The sequence below is a fragment of the Notamacropus eugenii genome, chromosome 6 (assembly GCF_028372415.1).
Source record: "Notamacropus eugenii isolate mMacEug1 chromosome 6, mMacEug1.pri_v2, whole genome shotgun sequence".
Classification (NCBI taxonomy): domain Eukaryota; kingdom Metazoa; phylum Chordata; class Mammalia; order Diprotodontia; family Macropodidae; genus Notamacropus; species Notamacropus eugenii.
The window spans coordinates 205,523,177-205,542,456 of NC_092877.1; the positions used below are offsets into that span (position 1 = coordinate 205,523,177).

Consider the following 19,280-nt stretch of genomic DNA (forward strand, 5'->3'; position numbering starts at 1 on the left):
TATTTCATGCTCTGCCAAAATCTTCCTCACTCTACAGTTTTCACCTGTTGCTTCTAGGTTGATTTTTTTCTTTATTATTTATCTATTTTGCTTAACAATTATTTATTTCAAATTTTGAGTTCTAAATTCTTTCTTTTCCTCCCCTCACCTACCCATTGAGAAGGCAAAAAATAATCAGGTATCAGCTGTCCATATGAAATCATGTAAAACATTTCCATATTAGCCATGTTGGGGGGAGAAGAGTAAGAAAAATAAAGAAAGTGAAAAATTATGCTTCAATCTGCCCTTTTCATCAGTTCTCTCTCTGGATGTAGACAGAATTTTCTTTATGAGTCCTTTGAAACTGTCTTAGATCCTTGTCTTGATCAGAGTAGCTAAGTATTTTACAGTTGACCCTCATTACAATATTGCTGTTACTGTGTATGATATTCTCCTGGTTCTCCTGATTCTTTTCACTTCACTTTGCATGAGTTCATATAAGTTTTCCTAGGTTTTTCTAAAAACCATTCTGCTCATCATTTCTTATAGGACAACAGTATTCTATCATATTCACATCCTACAACTTGTTCAGCCATTCCCCAGTTGATGGGTATCCCCTCAATTTCCAATTCTTTGCCACCAGAAAAACAGCTGCTATAAATACTTTTGCTATAAATAAAAATATTTTTGTGCTCATAGGTCTTTTTTCCTTTTTCTTTGAAGTCTTTGGGATACAGCCCAAGTATGGTTTTATAGCCCTTTGGACATAGTTCCAAATTTCTCTCCAGAATATTTGGATCAATTCACAACTCCATGAACAATGCATTAGTGTGCATTTGCAGTGGGGCATTTCCACATCCCCTCCAACATTTGTTATTTTCTTTTTCTGTCGTATTAGCCAATCTGATAGCTGTGAAGTAGTACCTCAGAGTTGTTTTAATTTACATTTCTTTAATCAACAATGATTTAAGGCATTTTTTCATAGGACTATAGATAGCTTTGATTTCTTTGTTTGCAAACTTCCTGTTCATGTCCTTTGACCATTTATCAGTTGGGGAATGACTTATGTTTTCATAGATTTGGTTCAGTTCTCTCTATATCTGAGAAATGAGGCCTTTATCAGAGATTCTTGTTACAAAAATTTCCCCCAGTTTTCTGATTTCCTTATAATTTTGGTTGCATAGGTTTTGTTTGTGCAAAAACTTTTTTTAATTTTATGTGAACAAAATTATCTATTTTACACACTTTGTAATGCTCTCTTTATCTTTTTTGGTCCTAAATTCTTCCCCTACCCATAAATCTGACAGATAAACTATTCCATGCTCTCTCAATTTGCTTATGGTATCACCTTTTATGTGTAAATCATCTACTCATTTTGATTTTATCTTGGTATACAGTGTGAGATGTTGCTCTGTACCTAGTTTCTGCCAAAATGCTTTCCAGTTTTCTTGGCAGTTTTTGTCAAATAGTGAGTTCTTGTCCCCAAAGCTTGGATCTTTGGATTTATTAAATACTAGATTACTATGGTCACACTACTATGTATTATGTACCTAATCCCTTCCATTGGTCCTCCACTCTGTTTCTTAGTCAGTACCAGATTGTTTTTGTGATTACCACTTTGTAATTCAGTTTGAGATCTGGCTCAACTAGCCCATCTTCCTTAATGTTTTTGGTTTTTTTTTTATTGATTCCCTTACTATTCTTGATCTTTTTGTTTTTTGAATTTTGTTATTATTTTTTCTATCTCTACAAAATAATTCTTAGTAGTTATTGGTATGGCACTGAATAAGTAATAGGTCAAATTGTTATTTTTATTTTACTGACTCAACCTACCCATGAGCAATTAATATTTCTCCAGTTGTTTAGCTCTGTCTTTATTTGTGTGAAATATGTTTTGTAATTGTGTTCTTATAGTACTTGCGTTTGTCTTGGCAGATAGAGTTTCAAGCATTTTATATTGTCTACAGTTATTTAAGTGGAATTTCTCTTCCTATCTCTTGCTGATGGACTTTGTTGTAATATATAGAAATGATGATGATTTATTTTATATTTATTTCATATCACAACTTTGCTAATGTTGTTCATTGTTTCAGCAAGGTTTGTAGTTGATTCTCTAGGATTTCCTAAGTATACCATCATATCAGATGCAAAGAGTAATTGTTTTGTTTTTTCATTACTTATTCTAAATCTTTCAATATCTTTTTCTTGTCTGATGGCTATAGCTAGAATTTCTAGTACAATATCAAACCATAGGAGCGATAATGGCCATTTCTGTTTCACCCCAGAACTTGCTGGGAAGGCTTATCCCCATTCTAGATATTACTTGCTGGTGATTTTAGATAGATACTACTTATTTTAAGGAAAGCTCTATTTATTCATGTGCTTTCTAGTGCTTTTATTTTATAATATCATTATGTCATTATAATGTTCTTCTCATTACTTGTGAACCAATCAGAGTCAATCGCCACTCTCAGGAACACTTACTCTTGCAAGGGCATATAAGTACTGAGGGGGGTTCTATGAGAGGTCTTTGGCATTCAAGAATGTCACTGATTCCTTTTATTAATTATCTGCTAGTATGATAAATAAATCATTAACTACCCAGAAACTATGTCTCTTAAACTTTTTATACATCACATTTAGGTCTCCTTGAGTCTATTGCTTTGTCCATTATCCCATATGTATCAGTAAGCACCCCAACATACACAAGGGAACCTGCTATCACAGGTTCTTAGATCTGCATTCATAAAATGGAAGGCAACCTTTGAGAAGTTAACAATCACTTTAATGAAGCACATGTGTCATTCCTTTAATCAAGCACATATATCATTCACTTAATTCAGGGGAACCAGCACCCTAAAATTCAAAGAAAACACGGAGAAATTAAAAGAGTCAACAGACATGGCTTCCTCTGCCTGAATTCAACAGACAGTTACAACTATCTGACCATAATTACCAGAGAGGGAAGCACAACATCTGGGTTTTCAAAGCCAGGGGGCTCCTTTAGCAGCTTCCCAGAGTCCTCATCTGGCACTCACACCTTTTTGCAAAAACTAAGTCCCAAATTAAAACTTCACCCTCAGAGTATTTATACCTTTTTTAGAGCCAGAGGGCATTGCAATCCCTGAGAACCAGTGCCTCTTTAACAAAAGCTGTGGGTGTTCTTATAAATCTTCCCTAATCAAACTCCCCTTAGTGGGCAGACCAATTAATGTGTGGGAAAGATCTTTAATCACATTAACAATACAAATACATATACTGTTTCTAGTTAAAGAAACTTTTGTTTCTGTACTTTACTCCTAGTAAAGACTCTTGATTGATAAAGGTAAGATTCAATCAGGCACTTGATTATACTGAAACAAAAACAGCAAAAGATCCTAAGTTTGCTTGCCATTACACTATAGTGCTTAGGAAGAAAATCATTCAATCCTCCACTGTTATGGTAAGCAAGAAAAAAATCCTCAGATACACAGTTTAAAGTATGTATAAAAAGCCCCAGTTGGGGTGGGGGTGATAATTGAATGTAATTAAGTAAGTGATTGAGTGTAATATTGTGTCAGGAGCTTTTTCTGCATCTATTGAGATAATCACATGATTTTTTTATCTTGATATGGTCAATTATGCTGATCATTTTTCTAATATTGAGTCAGCCCTGCATTCCTGGTATAAATCTCACCTGGTTATAGTATATGATCTTTGTGATATCTTGCTGTAATCTCCTTACTATTATTTTATTCAAAATTTTTGCATCTATATTCATTAGGAACATTGGTCTATAGTTTTCTTTCTCTGTTTCCATTATTTCTGGTCTAGGTATCAGCACTATATTTTTATCATAAAAGGAATTTGGTAGGACTCTGTTGCTTCTAGTTTTGCTTTCCCAGGCCAAAGAGGCCAAATTGAGTCCCTTCTGCCACATAGAAGCCCTTCACATACTTGAAAATAGCTATCATTTAAATTCCAGCCAACCAACATTTATTAAATGTTCATTATGGGCAAGACAGTGTGCCAGATGATAGGACGACAGACCCAAAAACAAAGCAAACATCGCCTTTCAGGAGCCTGTGTTCTAGTGGAAGAATATATGTATATGGATAACAATACAAGTTCATTTGAAGGGTGAGAGTGTGCCAGTGCATCCTCCTCTTCTCAGTCTTCTCTTCTAGTTGTGTCAGTCTTGTCTTCTATGGCATAGTTTTCATTCCCCTCTTTATCCTGGTTATCTTCCTCTGAATTTACTATATGGTAAATTGCCAGAATATAGAGCCTAGAACTGAATACAATATTCCCTATACAATTTAACAAGAGCAGAGTACAGAGAGACTGTAATCAATCAAAGTATCTTCTGTGTGCCATGCGTTGTGCTCCACACAGGGGATGCAAATAAGAAGAAATAATCCCTACTTGCAAGGAGTTTACATTGTTTTCCTCTTGCATTGGTAGCCATAGATTCTCACTCCAGTAAGGAGAGAGACACAGAGTGAAGTGCACTTCATACTTCTAAGGATATGTGGCTGAAGTATAGGGTAGTATGGGGCATATTTTTAAGGCAGGTCCCCAGGGGTATTTTCCTAGTTCTCCATGCCTTCTGCTTTCCACTCACCCCCAATCAGGCACTTTTATACATTATCTTAATATATGCAGAAAAAGCTTTTGACAAAATAGCACATTCAATTACTTACTCAATTAATTACACTCAGTTATCACCCCCAATCAGGAATTTTTATACGTACTTTAACTCTGTATCCAAGGATTTTTTTCTTGTTTATTATTGCTATGGATACAGCTATTTTAGTGAAGAGTTGAATGATTTTCTTTTCTTCCCAAGCACTGTGTTATAGTGGACAAAGCAATAAATTGCAGAAGACCTAAGTGAAGAGACATAGTTTCTGGGTAATTAATCATTTGTTAATCATGCTAGCAGATAATTAATAAAAGGGGTCCGTGACACTCTTGAATGTCAAAGATCCCTGCTGGAGCCCACTCAGCACTTATATGCCCTTGGAAAAATGAGTGTTCCTGAGGGTGGCTATTGACTCTGATTGGTTCACAAATAATGAGAAGAATATTATAATGAGAAGTGGGCTTATTCTAATGAGGGGCTAAAGTACTTGACCACTCAGTTTTGGTCAAAGAGACTTATCTATACCCATATCACTCATCTGACAAAAGGGGGAAATCCACATTTTCCCAAATTTATCTGGCTAAAACTCAATGAACCAGAATCCATTAATTCACCTAAACTAAAATTTCTGTACTTTTGAACAGATCTGATTTTCCCCTCTCATTATTAGCCTTGCACTTCAAACGCTGCCTGAATAACCTATAATGGCTGATTTCTGAATGAGGAAGTAATAGAAAAGAGGCAAAACCCTTGGTCCTAATTCAGCAATTATCTATTAATATAAAAGAATAACAATCATTTCTCTCATAAATTTAAATATTAACTCTGATATTTGATGGCTACATAGATATATAACATGTATATACATATATATTATTGCAGCCAAGTCATTTAACTTTTCTGAACCTCAGTTTGCCTATTTGTAGTTGTTATTTATAATACTTAAGACTTTATAATACTCTACCTCATAGAATTGTCAGGAAAACAATTGGAAACCTCAAAGTGCCCGAGGGATGTAAGTTATGTTTTGACCAGGGAACCACGGAGAATCAGAGGGGAGAACAGCCATGGGAATTACCTTTCACTCCATGCTTAGGAAAGTACATTACTAAATTCCTTTCCTACCCAAACAAGGGAGATGAGGCCATCATATTGTCACTAAGTACCACAAGGTAAATATTAGTATCAAAGGATCTGGAAATGATCGGTGGTAACGTAGCCATACTTATGACCGTGGTAACTAGATGCTTTGACAAGCATTCCATTTTAAAAATAAGAAAACTGAGATAGGGTAAAATGATTCCTAAGCATGTCTGCAACACCAGCATGCTCCTTTGCCACTGCTGCCTCAACTCAAATGCACTGTCACCTTAGCAAATTAAGCAAAAATTTGGTCTCCAACACCTACTAGTTCTCATTTGACCTCTGTTTGCCTGTTTCATCAATTGTAAAACTGTAGAATGAGGATAATAATAGCACCTACTTTCCACAGTTATTGCAAGAATTCGGTGAGATTAAAGCTCTGAGCACAGTGCTTAGCACATGGTAGATACTATATAAATTACTGATATTATTATCGTTGTTTGTATACCCCATTCTCCTTTAACCTAAAGATTTCTACTTTCTGCAGTTAAAGAAGGAGAAAAAAATGTGTTGACAGTACAACTAATGGATTGCTGTCTATAATGATAGCCTATTTCAACTAACACTAACTGGCAATACAGAGAAATTAAATGAACATTCTCGTCTCAAGGCATGGTCAGGAATTTTAACAAAAAGGCTAAGAGTCATAGATCAGAACTAAAAAAGAACCTTAAAAAATACCTTTCAATGTTCTTAGCTTCAGGTCTGTTAACATGTGTGTATGTGTGTGTATACAAGTCATTTATATATGTGTGTATATGTATGTATGGATCTATGTATGTATATATATACATATATATATACACACACACACACACATAGATACACACATACACACACACATATAAAACTGTTGTCAGTTGTTTCAATTGCATCCAATTTTTTGTGACCCCATCTGGGGTTTTCTTGACAGAGATACGGGAGAGGTTTTCCATTTCCTTCTTTAGCTCATTTTACAGATGAAGAAACTGAAGCAGAGTTAGATGCCTTGCCCAAGACCACACAGCCACTAAGTGCTTAAGGTCAAATTTGAACTCAGGAAAATAAGTCTTCATGACTCCAGCCCTGGCTTTCAATCCACTGTCTTTTTGTTGTTGTTGAGTCACTCTCTGTGACCCCATTTAGGATTTTCTTGACAAAGACACTGGAGTGTTTTGCCATTTGCTTCTCCAGCTCATTTTACAGATGAAAGAACTGAGGCAAACAGGTTTAAGTGACTTGCCCAAGCTCACACAGCTGCTAAGTGTCTGAGTTTTGATTTGAACTCAGATCCTACTGAATATAGGGCTGGCACTCAACCCACTACACCACCTAACACCTAGTACCTTTTTAAACTTCGGTATAATTGATTTCCTTTGTCATCTTTTATCCTTTGTTCTATGTATTTAGAAACATTAGGAGTCCACAGGCTTTGTCAGCTGTCAGAGAGGTCCACAAAGTGAAACAAGGTTAATAATTCTTGTTCTAGAAGAGTGGACGATAATTATGATGCATGGGCCAAATCCAGCCTGAAGCCTGTTTTTGTACAGTACAGTCTTAAATAAAGGTTTATTGTATTTTTAAAATGTAAAAATCATTGTATGTTCGTAGGATTGTACGAAAACAGGCAACAGACCAGATTTGGCCCAAACAGCATAGTTTCCTGATGTCTCCCCTAATCTGACCCCTCCTCATTTACACATGATGAAACCAAAGCTGAGTCTAAGGACACACAGCATGTCCATGGTGGAACCCAGGGATTTGGCTCCCAGACTATGCTGTTTATTGTAGCAGACAACTGTAATTTGATTTCTTCAAATGGATTACTCTAATTCTTTCTTCTAGAAGTAATCTAGAATCTATAAAAAGGTTGTTGTGTTCCACTCATTCATCCTAGTGGCAGAAGGACTATGGGGCCAGCAAAGTCCTTAAAGAGTGAGAGGCTCTTGGTTTTGAGGAATTCCGTCTTTACAGAAGGTAACCGGGATAGCCATAGGGATAAGACCATGGCCAACCTTTTCCTGTATTCTTTCTCCATTAGTAATCTGATGCTTCAAAGAAAAATAAAGGGTCTCAATGTGTTTTTGATGAGAAAGAAGGCACCTCAGGTCAACACAAGGTTGGGAAATTAAGGATAAGAGGTAGGGTGAAAGGAAATCACATCTGACTTTAGCTGGTAAAAATCTTAAGCTTATTTGAACTACATAGAATTATGGGTATGGGTATTTTATGGTTGTTTTTAAAATTTATCCAGCATATTGGGTAATACCTCTTTTAAGTTTGAGATTTCCACACTACCTTGAAAAGAATGCTTCCCAATAATATCCAGTCCAGGACATCTGATTGAATAGGCTTTTTTCAGGAAAGGTCTCCAAACATGCCTTTCCTATAGATGGAGAAGGCACTCAATAGTGAGTGAATGAATGAGTATTCTTTACATACATGTCACATTTGATGTAGAAACAATAGAATAGCCTAGTAGAATGCATCCAGAAGATGGGGATGGACTACAATAGACCCCTATGACTGTCAAAATTCCCTGAATCTTTGGGGATAAGTTTTCCATGGACCATCATATCTCTGCTCTTCCTTGGATGATCAGTATTGTTCTCTCCTATCTGGATGATAATCAGCCTAGATGAAAGAGTTCAGTTATCAAGAACAGAGGTTCCCAAACATATTTGGCCTACTACTCCCTTTTTAAAAAAAATTACTAAACATCCCCCTTGGAAATCTACTTTCTTTAACCCTTTGATGTTTTTTTTAATTTGCATCATTTCAAAAACAAGTATAATTTTTTTAAAAAAATGATACATCTTAAATTTTATAATTTATTGTAAATTTCTAGGCTTTTTCCTGCCTTGATATTTTGATGATGAAATATTGCATCATGTAATCATTTAATATCCTATTGTAAACAAGTCATTACACGCACATATTCCTGCTGATGCATTCTGGACTTCCTGACGATGTGTGACACACTCACCTGTCAACACTTGCTTGTTAAGCCCTGTTGGCAGATTTGATCGCTGATTGGTTATAATTTGCATTTTATGTGTTCGTTTGGAAAATAATGTGATCACTATGACTTTAACTGTTACACAAGAGATGAAATATGTATGAATGATATTTTTTCTAAAATTTTCTTCTTTTATTATTTCAACCCTCTTATTTTTATTTAATGCCTCCCAATTGCACCTGAGGCTACTACCACCCCCCGGATCATTCCAGTGCCCCACCGGGAGTGGTATCACTCACTTTGGGAATCTCTGAAAGAGAGACAAGTAAGTTACCCCCAAAAGAGCTTCCCATGCAGTCACAGGATTGTCTCTGAAGGAATTAAATGACCCAAGTGGCTTAATTTCTATTAATCTGCATAGTCACCTGCCCCTCTTTCTTTGTAAAATAAGAAACTAAATTCTGCTAGGGCTCACAATGGTATAAGGTCTCATTATAATCCAAAACCCCATATCATTTTTGAAGACATAAATCAGCCTTTCTCTTTCATTCCCCTTGAGCAGCAAGAACTATCAGCGCTCCAGCGAGTCCCGGAGAATTCATGATCACATAATTAGATCTAGCAAGCTATTCCCACACAGCTCTGTGAGAAGGAAAAGAGGCAGAATTCACAGACTGAGTAGGCTTTGTTTGTTTTGTGAAGTTATTTAACATCCCCAGCAAATGCTGTTAAGATTTATGAGCACATTAGATATTCAAGGCATATTCAGGGGTTGAGAATAGTGTTTTTATTGTTTTTTTTCCATGTTGTTGAAACCATGAATGCCACAATTTCTGGTGGTACAAAATAATTACAGTGTGGTATGTAATTTTTCCTCTGGCACAACAATGCAATAATGCTGAAGTTTAAATTACATAATGTTAGATGGAGTACTTAATATGAAATAACATCTGTTGTTACAACCTGGGCTGACACTTATGTCAAACTGGAGTCAGGTTAAAACAGTTATTATCATGGGGTTCATTCTCTTTCCCTCTTTCATTTACTTGTATTGAATAAGAAGATTCTCTGAAATTTTCCCTATCTTGTACACTAAAGGGATTAACTTTTGTCAGGGCACTAGAGTATATTTGATCCATTCAAATAGGAGATTATTGTAACTTTTGACTCTTTGGGATTCCTGATGTCTTTAAGAAGCCTCCTACTGAATATCAAAGAGGTGGATTGGCATCTCTGTTATCTCTGGTTTGTAGCCCAGAAAACTGGGACCCTTAGAGGGCCAAGTTTAGTGTAGGCCTAAAGGCATAAAGCCACCTTTCTTTTTCATTTGATTTAAGGAACAGGAATTACTGGAGCCTTTTTGCTGTGGGGTAGGTAAGGAGGAGAAAGGAGGCCCAGTGTCACACGTTAAACACAACACGATAAAGGGACTCTGCTGTCACCATGAGTCCCTTAAAAGCAATCAAATGCTCAACAGAAAGAAATTGAAAAATTTTATTTTGCCAAAACAAAAAAACAACATATAATCCCACGAAATAGCATAATTTTAAAAGGTGATCACAAGCAATAGTACATACAATAATATAATCTTGTTATTTGCCATTTGTTAAAAGACAGGAGAACTGTGTGTTTTACCTTTAGTAAGATTTTTTGTTGTTAAATTGTTTTCAATCATGTCCAACTCTTCATGACCCCATTTGGGGTTTTCTTGGCCAAGATACTGGAGTGGTTTGACACTCCAAACAATGGTGTATTTAACCCAGGTTTGTTGTTGTTTTAATTTGCATAGCTGTAGTTAGTGTCTACACAGTTGTTTTGAGTCAGCTTTCTCCTTTTGTAATTTTATGATAATGCAAAGTAATGGGAAGCTGGACTTAGAGTCAAGTAGGCATAGCAGTATGGTACAGTGGAGTTGGAGGACTTGATCCAGGTACTTCCTCTGCCACTTACTACCTGTGTGACATTAGACAAGTCATTTCTAACTGGACCTCAGTTTCTTCATCTGTAAGATAAGGGGTTTGAATTAAATGAGCTCCTTTCTAGATCTATATTTAGAATACTGTGATTCTGTAATTCTTTCCACCAACATTAATTAGCTGTAAAACCATAACCAAGTCATTTAATCTCTTCAAACTTCAGTTTTCTCATCTGTTAAGTGGGAATGACAATACATATAACTACCCTCAAAAGGTTATTAAGACGCTCAAATTATATAGTGAATGTAAAGCACTTTACAAATCTTAAAACTGCTGTATCAGTGTCAGTTGTTATTATCATTTTCTTCAAATTCATCTTTGAGGACTTCTGGTGCCAAGATGACAGAGTAAGAAAGGAAAACAATAAAGCAGCCTCCCTCCCCCCCCCTCTCCAAACAACTAGTAAACTGCCTCATAATTGATCTAGGGGCAGGGAATCAGCTTACCAACATGGGAGAAAAGGTCTGTCTCACTCGGGTGGAAGAGAAGCTAGGTCCAAGAGCACCAGTAGCCCTGCCTCACAGCAGGGAACCTGAAGCAAGGCTCCAAGCCTGGGGCAATTTACCAGAGAGCCAAAATAGAAAAAGAAAATCATAGACCAATTTCCCCCAATGAATATTGATGCAAAAATCTTAAATAAAATAGTAAAAAAAAGATTGCAGCAGTAAATCATAAGGATCAAACACTGTGGTCAGGTGGGATTTATAGCTGGAATGCAGGGCTGGTTCAGTATTAAGAAAATGATTAGCATAATTGACCGTATCAGCAACAAAACAAACAGAAATCATGATTATCTCAATAGATGCAGAATGACAAAATGTAGCACCTATTCCTATTAAAAACACTAGAGAGCACAGGAATAAAGGGAGCTTTCCTTAACATGATAAGTAATATTTACTTCAAACCATCAGCAAGCGTTATCTGTAACAGGGATAAGCTAGAAGCCTCCAGATACAATCAGGGGGTGAAACAAGGATGCTCATTATCAATTCTATTTAATAATATTAATAATTATAATAATAATAATAATCATTATTATTATAAAATTAATAATATTATTTATTTAATAATTAATAAGTATTTAATATTATACTAGAAACATTAGCTATAGCAATAAGAGAAGAAAAAGTAATCAAAAGAATTGCCTATTGTCAATGAGGAAACAAAACTATCACTCCTTGCAGATGATATGATGGTATAGTTAGAAAATCCTAGAAAATCAACTAAAAAACTACTTGAAATCATTAACAACTTTAGCAAAGTTGCAGGACACAAAATAAATCCAGGTAAATAATCAGCATTTTTATATATTAGAGTCCAGTAGCAAGAGATAGAGAAATTTCATTTAAAATAACTATAGACAATATAAAATACTTGGGAGTCTTCTTGCCAAGACAAACCCAGGAACAATACAAGCATGAATATAAAACACTCTTCACACAAATAAAGTCAGATCTAAAAAATTGGAAAATATTAATTGCTCATAGGTAGGCTGAGCAAATATTAAAAAATGACAATTCTACCTAAATCTATTTGTTCAGATTTATAGAATGTATAATTTACAATATCACATATGATTGTAATATAATCTACAATATAGAATTTATAAAGATAGAATCTATAATTCTATTTATTCATTTATGTATTTGATTACCAAACTATCAAAAATTATTTTATAGATATATAAAAAATAACAAAATTCATCTGGAAGAACACAAGCTTAAAGATATCAAAGGAATCAATGAAAAAAGGTATGAAAGAAGATGGTCTAGCTATACCAGATCTCAAACTGTATTATGAAGTGGTAATTAAAATAGAGTGGTGGATCAGTGGAATAGATTAGGTACAAACTACATTACAGTAAATGACCATAGTGATCTAGTATATGATAAACTGAAAGATCCAAGCTTTTTGGTACAAAGTTTTTGGTACAAAAACTTATTATTTGACATAAACTGCTGGGAAAACAGGAGAACAATATGGCAGAAACAAGGTACAGACCAACATCTCACACTGTATACCAAGATAAAGTCAAAATGAGTACATGATTTACACATAAATGGTGATATTATAAGCAAATTAAGAGACCATGAAATAGTTTTTGTCAGATTTATCGATAAGGGAAGAACTTAGGACCAAAGAAGATAAAGAGGTTTTGATTATATAAAATGAAAAAAGGTTTTGCACAAACAAAATCAATGACACCAAAATTATAATGAAAGCAGAAAACTAGGGGGAAATTTGCAAGAAGTATCCCTGATAATGGCCTCATTTCTCAAATATGTAGAGAACTGAATCAAATTTATGAAAATATACGCCATTCCCCAGTTGATAAATGGTCAAAGGATATGAACAGGAAGTTTTCAGACAAAGAAATCAAAACTACCTATAATTTTAAGAAAAAATGTTCTAGATCACTACTGATCAGAGGAATGCACATTAGAACAACTCTGAGATATTACCTCACACCTATCAGAATGGCTAATATGACAGAAAAGGATAATATTGTATACTGGAGGGCATGTGGGGAAACTAGGATACTAATGCATTGTAAGTTGTGAACTATGGAGTTTGAGACTTAGCCCAAATGGTTATAAAACTGTGAATACTTTGATCTGGCAATACCACTGCTAGATCTATATCCCAAAGATATCCAGAAAAAAGGAAAAGGACCTATTTATACAAAAAATATTTATAGTAGTTCCTTTTTGGTGGCTGAGAATTGGAAATCAAAGGGACACCCATCAATTGGGGAATGACTAAATGAGCTGTGGTATAGGATTGTAATGGAATACTGTTGTATTATAAGAAATGTCAAGCAGTAAAACCTAGAAAGACTTATATGAACTGATACATAGTGAAGTGAATAGAACCAGGAGAACATGGTTCACAGTAACAGCAATATTATTCAATGAAGAACTGTGAATGACTTGGCTATTCTCAGTGATACAATGATCTAAGACAATCTCAAAGGACTAACAATGAAGTATACTATCCACCTCTAGAGAAAGAACTTATATTGGTTGAAAACAGACTGAAGCTTGATATTTTTAACTTTCTTTCATTTTTTCCTTTTGAGTCTTCTTGTATGAAAGGACTAATATGGAAATGTTTTACATAATTGTATATGTGTAACATATGTGATTGCTTACTGTCTCAGGTAGGGGAGATAAGAGGGAGGTATAGAATTTGGAATTCAAACTTTAAATAAAATTGTTAAAAATTGAAAAAAATCAATCCTTCTAAACAAATAAATGGATAAAGCTCTTGATATATGGAAAGCACTGTGCTAAGTGCAGGTAAATGCAAATAGAAAAATATGACTCCCTGTTCTCAAGGAGCTCATGCTATCATAAAGGAGAAAACACACATGAAAGGTTTTCCCTCCAAGTCAGATGAAAAGTCCCATGGTCGTTAGAGTACAGTGGCAAAGCAGATGTTATTTTAATGTCATTTAATTTATTTATTTAATGTTATTTCCACTGATAAAATCACATCAGTTCCTCAGTCAAAGGATATGAACAGCTTCATAACTTTCACCAATAATTCTCTATCTCTTTCCAAAATAGTCAGACCATTTCACAGTAGTCCCCCTTGCAGGGAATCATTATGTTTGTTTCCTAATACCATGCCAATATTTAATTTTCTCATCTTCTGCCATTTTTACTAATATTAAACAGCATAGTGATACTTCAAAGTTCTGAGGTATAATAATATATAATATAATATATATAATATAATAATCAGATAATAACCTCAGAGTTGTTTCATTCTGCTTTTATCTGATTATTAGATTTTGAACACTTTTTCAAGTGATAGTAATTTATGGATATTTGTTCATAATGTTTTTCTGCCTAAAACTGACTCCTTTTACCTTTTGACTGTTTACCTTTGTTGGGGTGGGGAGGAGAAGGTCTTAGAAAGTGGTGTCAAATGCTTTTAGTCACATTCAGAACAGAAAGTTAAATTATAGGTCTGGGGATGGGCATGGCAGGGGACAGAAGGTCCCCAGGGGGAGAAGGTGCGAAATAAGGAGGTAAAGGAAACAGTTAAATATTACCTAGGTTAATCCTAAACCCAAGTCTATGCCTGTTGGTGGTGCTTCATAATCCCTAATCTTATAACATTGTTATTGCATCATCTTGCGTATTTGCTGAGAGTTTTGAACATACTTTATTTGTATGAAAACTTTAGCAATGTTGTTTTCCAAAGTCTTCTGCTTTATATTGGCCCATCCTCACCCCAGGGACTTGGGTTTCAAAAGTGACTATGATACCCAATCCTTTCAAAGGGTACTTAAGTCTCTTTCTACACAATTGAGGGGAAAATTTGTTTTGAGTTCCTACTGGTATTTCTTAACCTTAAAATAATGTCCACCCAATAAGAAATTTGGTTAATTTTTCTTGTAGGAGACAAATGTAGTTTTATTTGTAAATTACTTTCTTTCTTAGTACCTGATGAGTGCTGGTTAATGTCAGTGAAAGATTTGGCCATGGTAGCAATTCTCCTGCAGATGGTCTATAAAAACAAGGAGAGATTGGTTATACAGCCATTGGATCTACTTCCAATATTGAACTTATTGCTTGACTCCCTGACAATCTATGCTCTTTAACTACCATAACCCCACAGTATTTCCTGTTCACACATTTTATTTCTCTCCTCCAAAAATTCAATCTTGTTACCTGCCTAGCTTACTACCTCACCTATGGAACGTGGAAGAAGGGTTTCCTCTCACCTTCTGAATGTCCTGCAGCCCTCCTTGACCCTAGGCTGGAAGACTGTTCAGTCATTTCAATTGCATCCAACTTTTTGTGACCCCATTTGAGATTTTCTTGGCAGAGATAATGGAGTGTTTTGCCATTTCCTTCTCATTTCACATATGAGAAAACTGAGGAAACAAGGTGAAGTGACTTGCCCAGGGTCACACAGCTAGTAAGTGTCTGAGGCTAGATTTGAACTCAGAAAGAGGAGTCTTCCTGACTCTACGCTCAGCGTTCCGTCCACTGCGCCATCTAGCTGCTTTGTCAACATACATTTTTTATTTTATGAGTTTAAAAATATTCTGCCGAGGACTCCATAGACTTCAATAGACTGCCAGATAGGTTCTGTGTTGCACAAAAAGTTAAGAGCCTGATCTAGTCCAACTTGCCCTAAGTCACAGAACTATTTCGTGCCAAAGCCAGGAAATAAACCCAGGTCTTTGGACTCCAAACCCAGAGTTCTTCCCATTACACTACATTGCCTCCCACCCAAGTTCATGAATTCTCATTAGTTCCACAATTCAACTTCACAAATGTTTATTAAACATCTGCTATGTGTTGGGCACAATATAGATGTGGTATGAACAGAAGTGGAATTACTATCTGTTCATGGAGAAGGGAAAATCACACAACTATCTCTTAGTCTCTTCTATAGCAGTTTTAGTATATCTCTCATATTTAACACTTAATTATGTTCTACAGTTTCCTTTTTCCTGTTTTGTGTATTAACCTTGTCTCCCAAAAAGATCATAAGCTCCCCAAGGGCAAAGATATTCTTTGACACCAAGTCGATAGTACTTAGCACCTGAATCTCTATAAGCACTTCTTGGTTAGTTGATGGGACTAGGCAGAAGAATGGGAGTTTGCCAAGGTGAAGGATACGAAAATTGGAAGGCTAATGATTGTGCTTCTGTGAGTGCTTCTCACTCAGGTACTGAGACCCGGACCAATGATCGAACCCCCAGAAATGTTTTGAATATGAATCTGCATCTCATTAGCTATGCAGATGTTGCTAAAGAAATGTTTTATGGGATGAGCCACAGTATTCTTGCATCATGGTTTCTCAATCTACGTGATAGAGTGGAGTTAAAATGTGACAGTCCTCTGAAGAGAGCCAGTACATGGTAGTTTCATTCCTGAAAGCAAGGACTGGCTGGTTTTTTTCCATTTATATTCCCAGTTCTTATCACAGTGCCTTGCATGTACTAAGTATTTAATTAATGCATTTTTACTCATTCATCGGTATTTTTAAAAAACAGTAATATTGCAATGGGTTGAAATTTTCAATCTAATTATTCTTCTCTCCTGTTCTTTCTAACACCATTCGTGTCCAGCTGCCCACCCTTCTGCTCAGTCTCAAGACCGGCCCACTGCGACAGTATCACCTCTACGTACCCAAAGCTCTCCATCCCGCCTACCAACTACCGGGATCAGGCCACATACCATTGTATCTCCACAGCACCTCCACCAATCCCCAATTCAGGTCATCTCTGGAGCACAGTGCCCCAGGCCTGTCATCCCTCTGACATCAGCAGCCTCGGCCATCACACCCCCCAATGTCAGTGCAGCCAACCTGAATGGAGACATGGGCAGTGGGCCCCATGGTAGCTTGATGACTTCCAGCCCAACCAACACAGCCTGCAAAACAGAGGAGAAAAAAAATGAAAAGGTAATCTGGGCAAGTCCTGTGTTTCTAATACCTCACCTGTCTAGGAAATGTAGGTAGGTAGCATTAAGAACCAACGCTGCATTAGATGTTGTACAATAGAGAAGAAGAGGTGATCTCATAGCTTCTTTCTGCTCTGAGAAGGGATTCAGGTACATCTCAGAAACCGAGAGCCTGAAACCAAAAACACTGGTTGGTTGTTTGGGATAAAGTAGACAGATTCTTCCAGGTGTTAATAGCCAATCCTTATTTAGCTATTCTCCTTAGAAGAAAATTGCACCTATTTTATAGATAGCGAACCTGACTTACAAAGCTTAAGGCAGTCCCTGAAAGAGCTAAGATTAGAACCTAAATTTTTAGATCCACAGGCTCGAACTGGCTTGTCTTTCTGCCTAATCATACAAGTAGCTCTGGGAATTTTTTTTGAATGAATATCTTTCAACTAATATCCTTCAAAGATGTAGAGCTATAACTGAAACTAAAAAGACTCCCCCAAAACAAGGTAGGCAGATTCTCATGTGAAAGCATACCACTCCCAATGTTTCTAGGGAACAGTATACTCCTTCTGCTTCCCTCATCCCTTTGAGTAACTCTGGGAAGTTGCATAAGCTCAATGGGAATCAGTTTCCTCCCTTGTAATACAGAGGTGTTCAATGACTCTAAGGTCAAAATTCTAAAGCTATGGTCTTATGATCCCAGAGCCTAGCACAATGTTTTTCACACAGTTGGTACTAAATGTTTGTCAAATTTAATTAAAATATTAGTTCAAGGTGAGTTTAAATTAATTCAGAGTTTGGACATCCATGAGTGTAGTCACTGTTCAGAGTAGTGCTCTAAAATCTGTATATTCCAACAAAAAAAAATCCTTTGATGTTGCTATCAAAGAGAAAAAATATGGTCCACTGTGGCAATTTTATGTTCTTGTAGACCCTGTTTTACATTGGCATATCACAAATCGGATTCTTTTAATTTATCTTTATTTTCAGAAAAGCAAGCTGTTTTCAAAAAAGAGAAGGCTTATGGCTAAAAAGGGGGGCTAGAGGGGAAAATATTTCATTTCTCTTGATGACTTCAGGGTGCTGCTCATGGCACTAAGATCTAACAGCTCTAAATCCCCTGGAGAGTGCATATGCATTCTTCTACGTTTCCCTTACATTTTAAAAAAATTATACTTACAACACTGTGGGAATAAATGAATAAGTAAAGGGGTGGCACATAGATGGGGAGTTGAAAATGATATTCAAATGGTATAGACTGCTTAGTGCAAATGTTTGCCCCATATTATCTGGATAATTCAGGAGAAAAGAGCTTTGTTTGGACCTGAATTACCTTGAAGATAGCGGGTTTGCAGGCCTGGACTCTGGCATCTTTGTTCTTTTTTCCCCAGTTGAATCAAAGTCCTATTCTTTGAATATTATGATAATATTGATTGATCATAACCCACAAGCTTCTGTTGGGGACTTGATAAAGGAAATGTATCTAAGAACAGCTGTCAGTTTGAGTTTGGGCAATATAACAGGTTATATAGCAGAGTTTATGTACAGAAAGGTGAATGTACTTTCTACCGAGTTTATAGAGACATCTCAACATTCCTTCACAGCAATACACTCTGGATAGACTGCTCTCTTCATGTGTCCACCTATTGAAAGCCTACCTCCTTCTTCCTCATCTACCCTCATTGCCCTTTCTACTGTGCCTCAGTTTCCCCATCTGTAAAATAAGGTTAGATTAATCTAATCCAATCAGAGTCTAAAAGACTCTGAGTTCTCCTAGAACTTGATGCACTTTTACTTCTGAGGCATAGGATCACAGCTCTATAACTACAACTTGGGTGCTGTAAGGCCAACACAGCCCACAGACTCTCAGATTAATAGCTACTGCCCATTTTCTTGTCCACATCCATTCATCTGTAGCTTGACTGATTTGCAGTTGAAAAATCATTTTAGCTTTAAATCCATTCATTTCTATCTAATAACAGTTTGCATGAGATGTGGCCAAACCTTGTAAATTAGCAAGACGGTGTATAGATGTTAGAGCATACCCCTAGTTTCCTACTTGACCGTCAGGCCCAGAAGCCTATTTGCCTCATTAGGTAGAAGATGGGATATCTCAGTGTCTTTTAGGGCTCGTGAGAAGGAGCATAATACACTAGACTTGTAAATGGCGGGAGGTGTTTAACAGTTCTGTAAACATT

The 19,280-nt window shown here is 36.1% G+C and overlaps 1 protein-coding gene across 2 annotated transcripts in view; it reads left to right on the forward strand.

The window, feature by feature from the left end:
* Positions 1-19,280, forward strand: part of SH3RF3 (SH3 domain containing ring finger 3) — a 617,431-nt gene that overhangs the window by 511,577 nt on the left and 86,574 nt on the right. For both annotated transcript variants that reach the window (XM_072621836.1, XM_072621838.1), the window contains one exon: positions 16,755-17,089. In XM_072621836.1, the coding sequence (XP_072477937.1) occupies positions 16,755-17,089 (335 nt within the window). The remainder of the gene's footprint in view (positions 1-16,754; positions 17,090-19,280) is intronic.